Below are 6,000 nucleotides of genomic sequence, written 5' to 3'. Positions count from 1 at the left end.
ATGAGTTGGAACTTGCAAAGGGATTTGTGCTTTTTTGAGTTGAATTTTTGTTTATCTATACTGAGGAACAAACTGGTCCTTTCGGAATCTTATTTTTATTTGCGTGTCAGTATCTCATTTTTCTTGGGATTCCTAAATAAAAACTATATTATGTATTGTAATGAGGCAAAGGTTTAACCCCTCCATTACCAGAATCTTAATAAATGAGTTTGTTAACTGTTTCTAGCTAATATTTAATTAAAACTCAGAATAAAAGCATATATTTGTGATTTCAGATTGCTCGTCACCTCATGAATTCGAGTAAGCACTACGTATACCTAAATTGTTAAAAGTCTTCCAATGGTAGCCATAATATTGGCCAGACTGTATCCAGTAATAAAGGAATTAAATACTAAATAGTTATAGTTGATGTTCTTTCTCAATGAAATTTGTGCCTTTAAAATTATTATATGACCTTTCAACTTTTGAACCTTTTAATATACAATAACCAAAGAACAAGAATGATTTTAGTAACAATATATATTCTCCTAAATAATAGTAATATGGAAGTAACAGGTGTGCTATTGGTATTGGCTTTAAAAGCTGGTATCGGTATCAGTATCTGTATCACCCAAAAATTGGTTCATCTCAAAGGGTAGATCTTTACCATGGCTTGTAGCATTTGTTGAAAAGACTGTCAAAATTATGTCACTTTTCCGAAGTTGTGCATACTGTTATCTACTTCCTTTCTCTCTTAGAAATTAAATGAGTTCTTGACTGCAATGTGCCAAAGTTCTGCATGCCACCAATTGTTATATGGTTGATGAAATGAGACCTGATCTGCCAAATTTCCTGATTTTATCATAGTTTCACAAAAACTCAACACACACTGATAACCAAATGTGATTTTTCACGGCTGTCACAAAAATCAGTTTGACAATATAATAATATTTATATTAAAGATGATACAGAGGTGACTGGAACATGAGTAAAATTAAATAGTAACTGATTATCTCACTATTTTCAAAGTGTTTAATAATAGTAAGTGGCAACACAGTCACATATGTGTTCTTATATGTTTTGGGCATATCACAAGGGAAATATGTGTTACATGAATAAGAAATTTCTTTAAGATTTAGTAACCATGCGACTAAGCGTCGACATGGTCAGACACAAGAGGCCTCTGACCAAAAATGGCTACTTCAATATAATTATATTGCCCTATGTCCAGATTTGATCATCAAGATTTTTACTCCCCTTTGCATATTATTTATTTCATCTGAGTAAGACATAGCTTATCATATTATTCAGTCATTTTTTTTAAAACACGAGTTCCAATATTCCACTTAAAAAAATCTAATAAACGATTATGTTTACTACTGCTAATGACATTACCAATATGTGTACCTATATATTAACATTAGTATAATTATAACATATGCTCATGCAATACCTATTGCCTTTAAAGGCAGTCTGCAGTAATTTAACAGTTACAACTGAATGAAAAGTGAATAGGAATTAAATGCAGTACCTAGTCGTATGTTTTTTTTTTTTCATTTGTATGTGCAGTGCTTTTAAATATTGTAGTTTATAAGTAAATATTTATAAATAAAAGTTCAGTTCATCTGTTGATTACAAGTAAATTGCTTATTTATAAGCAAGTGTGTTATTGTTGGTCTGTGTAATAACCTCTCTCTCTCTCTCTCTTCTCTCTCTCTCTCTCCTCTCTCTCTCTCGCTCTCAATCTCTCTCTCTCTCTCTCTCTCTCATGATTATTTTATTATAGGCTAATATCCTTTTATGCTTACTGCAGTGTACATCATTATGCATATGTACTTATATGCACAAACACACACTGTACATATATATACACATGCAGATATACTGAGGTGCAGCATGGCTAAGCTCATAATCTGTTCAAGTGTATCAGTTCACTGATGTTGCAGCTTCAAAAAAGCCTATTCAATTAAAAAAAAAAAAAAAAAAGTTGAATGTGGCATCAGTTATCCTGTAAGTGTTACCATGTTAATTTTTTGTATTCAAAATCTGCAAGGTTGAGTGGGGTAAGTCTTCAGGGTTGGAGCATCTGTGATATTGGGAAATATGATAATTTCATATAGTTAACCACCTATAAATTTGGGTTTTGTTTTAGTTTTTTTTTTTTTTTAATTTAAGTACTCGTAAAGTCATTGTCATGTCGGAATTACAGTAGAACCCCGGCCCCTCCCCCTGACTGCACTAGAACTCGACATAATTGAATTTTGATGCAAAATGTCTAGTCAATTTTGCACCGAAGCCTAAACAAAAAACTGGAATCTAACCCGATAAACCATGTGATTTTTGTAAACAAACTGTTGTGTTTCGGTCAGATGGCATTGTTCCTACAGGTTGCTTAAACCTTTCTCAGCTCTGCTCTATGTTTTGAAATATTTTCTTAGTTTTTGTGGCTTTTTGTAATATTTTGGGTAGAAAAAATATGAATGAGTCCCAAGAAAGCCAGCAATACTGGTTGACTGCCATTTTCTTTCTTTAAAGAGGGACTGAGGTAGCCCAGACATTTATATGTGGCAAATGGAAGGGTGAATTAGGAATAATTTATTTGATTTTAAGCAATTTAAATTACTTAAACCCGTGTAATTTAATAGGTTTGTATTTGAGAAACAGTTTTGTGTAGGTTGCATGCTTTTAACAAAGTAATGTTTTTAATGAGTCTTGTTTTCCAAAGTACTACTACTGATGAAAATGTAAAATTATTTAATATTTATTTACTGTTGCTCTGAAGACTTCTGAAATTGGCAGGTGACTTTTGAAGTTACGGAAGTTAGTTTCCTTGGAGCAAAAGTCAACACTGCAGTTGGAAACAATGAAGCACAGTTCTCCACAGGCGGCATGCTTCGCAATATATTTGGGCGAGCAGAAGAATGGAGTTGTGAATATACTCATGGAACTAAGAAAACCACCTCATTTTATTCAACGTTTGTTAAACCGTTCCATAATGAAGCTAGTACAGTGTAAGTTACAAACTGTGTTTTTTCATGTTAAAATATAAACATAATTTACTTTAGTAGTGTTATTTTGGGCTTTATTATTTTATCTACAAGGATTTTTCATACCAAAACTTTTACAGAAAAATTGAGATCAGTAAAATATTTCTTAATCCTAAATGGACAGATCCCCTCATATGAGTAGCAATAACAAGGTTTGGGTGGTGGACGAATCCACTCATAATGAGCATCAGTATTATGTGCCATCGATTTGGAGGCATTGGGCAGGAAAGAATTTCCATCACTTCTATAACCCATAAATTCACTAATGGCAATTTTTAGACTGGCTAAAATCAATTGTAATTATGCAAAGAAATAATAGAAAAGACATGTATAATCCAAAAAAAGTCACTGCATCATGATCTTAAAATTTATGTAAGTATTGTACAACAAATATACTCAAAATTTGTTACTGGTTTTAGTTCTTATCTGTTTTGATATTGTTTTAACTGTAAATATAATTTTACAAAATATAATAAATTTATTTGTTAATTGTTAGAAACCATCGAGCTCTTTTAGGTGATAGATCTGGGTTATTAAAAAGATCCAAAAATGACTTGTGGTCTGTAAGAACAACTACCTTATTCCCCATTAACAGCATTCTAAAATGAACCAAGCTTGACATCACAGGAAAGGTTTTCTATCTATGTTAGCCATTAACTATTCAGTGCTACCCTAGTCTTAAATATCCTGCTATAGTAACCTATTGAGTGGAATTTACCCTCAAATTTCTGCATAAGGCAGCACCTATTCCATCCTGGCTGGGATGTGTTCCAGATCCCCTCTCGAATAGTTGGAACCCTTATAAAAACGTTTAAAACCGCCTATTTTGTTAGTTAAAACTCAAGAAAAACACACTAAAAATTCTTATACCTTGTTTTTTTAATAGTCTTATAACAAAAAGTGCATTTTATGATGAAATTAATAAAAAAAACAGGAATTTGTGGATATTTGTCAGATAAAAATACTGCTAAAAATGGGGGGATATGTTTCAGAGAGAAATCAAAGAATGTGTGTCTGTGAATCCAGAAAACGCGAATACAGGGGGTCCACTCTACACTGAAATCCAGAAATTTCAGGACTGGGGGATTCATTAATGCATTCTTAACTTTCTGAAAAGCTACCTGTTGCTGCTCCCTCCAAGAAAATTTAATATCCTCCCACAACATCTGTTAAAGGAGCTGACAAAATAGAAAGACTCTTCATGAACCTTCTGAAAAACCCCTCTATCCCCAAGAATGACCCAACTTGTTTCTTTGTCTTAGGGACAGGAAAATCTGCATTTGCTTTAACTTCATCGTCATTTACCCTAACTCCTGTTTTAGATATGACATGATCTAAATATGCAATCTGCTTCTTTAAGGAGTCAAACTTGGCTAACTCAATTTTCAATCCAGCTAATCTCAGTCTCCTAAGAACTTCCCAAGCACTTCCACATAGTGCTGAATCGAGTCTGTTGCAGTCATCCATGTATTCAAAGACGTACTTCCCCAATAACCCATGTACAGCTGTTTACTAACCTCGTAATAGTTGTAGGACTACTTGATAAGCCAAAAGTCTCCGCATAAACTCGAAGTGCCCCTTGGGCAATGAGCATGCGGTAAATTCCTGATTATCTACACTAAGAAGAACCTGCAAGAATCCCTGCATGAGGTCTATTGAAGGTTACATGTTGCGCCTCCCAATTTTAATAACAAGGTCTGGTAGGCACATGACCGGATACCTGTCAGGAATAGTCTTCTCATTCAATTTACGGAAATCTACACAGACCCGGACGAAACTATCTTTCCTAGGCACTGCTAACGGGGGAAAGTTATACAGAAACGAGCTAGGCCTAATCCCTAGTCTTCCCAATTGCGAACCTCTTGCTCTACCTGTTCCATAATCTTAAACAGGATCATATAAGCAGGCACAAAGATGGATTTGGTCCCCTATTCCAGATTTAGTCAGCCCTAACTTATCACCTTTTAAAGCAACTTTATCCCCAAATTCAGCCAGAATCTTGCCTAAAACCTCTATATGCTCTTTGTAAGTGATCCCTAAAAAATTTCCTCTTCATTTGCATTTCTACTTCTGTAAACTCAAGTTTTCCCCTCTACAGTAGCCACTGAACAATAGCCTCACTCCAATCTCAGAGGTCTACCACATATGTATTCTTCTGATATTTCCTAGCAATGTCAATGCAATTCAATAATTCCACCCATGTGGCACCTGTATTTGATAACCTGTTTACCAACACCATACTGATAACCCCTTTCAACTTTTCGCTTACGCACCTCAGGGCATTTTCACTTCCCTCAACCTGACTTTCGCCATGGTCATCGTTCCTGGATTTAAAATAACATCCTCTAATAAAACACCTTTATATACACTATTCTTATGGCCATTACGTATACATGGCACCCTTTTGTGATGCAAACCACACCCTTATAAAACCGAAGGTATTTAATCTATGGGCTTGCACATCACACACCGTCTCTGCTGAGGGTTTCTGAGGGTATTTGGAAAACATAGACTGATCATAGGCCATTGAATTAATTGAAGCTCCCTTATCTATAAAAATTGGGATCTCCACATCAACCACTGTTCCTTGCACCATCGGCCTGGGCTCTGGGGCATCCCCCACGAGACCACAATGGCATGTACAAGTCATCTGTACCCTTTTTGTTCATCAGGTTTCCAAAAATTTTGCTGATCCCTAGGTCCCTTTGGGTGACCTGCTTGGGGAGCTTTTTAACTTCTTGAGTTCTGAGGTGTGGGTCTTGCATCCATCCGTTTCTGAGATAACATGACCACCATAAATGATCTGAACCTCCTCAGTATTTTATTCTGCATTGTTTTTTTATGTGTCCCTGCCTATTACAATCGAAACAATGCAACTATTGCCTTGGATCCATAGATCCTCTATTATATTCCACTTTGTTCATGAAACTTACCCGGCAGATATATATATAGCTGTATTTCTCCGAAGTCCGGC

General features: G+C 35.1%; 2 protein-coding genes across 5 annotated transcripts in view; one reads left to right on the top strand and one right to left on the bottom strand.

The window, feature by feature from the left end:
• LOC135215389 (sorting and assembly machinery component 50 homolog) overlaps window positions 1-6,000 on the bottom strand; it is a 562,240-nt gene that overhangs the window by 29,155 nt on the left and 527,085 nt on the right. The window lies entirely within an intron of this gene.
• LOC135215388 (sorting and assembly machinery component 50 homolog) overlaps window positions 2,760-6,000 on the top strand; it is a 104,368-nt gene continuing 101,127 nt past the window's right edge. Inside the window, exon 1 of the mRNA XM_064249975.1 lies at window positions 2,760-2,990. Coding sequence (XP_064106045.1) covers window positions 2,869-2,990 — 122 coding nt within the window. The 5' untranslated portion in view covers window positions 2,760-2,868. The remainder of the gene's footprint in view (window positions 2,991-6,000) is intronic.

This window comes from Macrobrachium nipponense, chromosome 5 (assembly GCF_015104395.2).
Source record: "Macrobrachium nipponense isolate FS-2020 chromosome 5, ASM1510439v2, whole genome shotgun sequence".
Taxonomy (NCBI): domain Eukaryota; kingdom Metazoa; phylum Arthropoda; class Malacostraca; order Decapoda; family Palaemonidae; genus Macrobrachium; species Macrobrachium nipponense.
The sequence above is the reverse complement of the archived record's forward strand: the minus strand, read 5'-3'. Positions and strand labels throughout refer to the sequence as shown.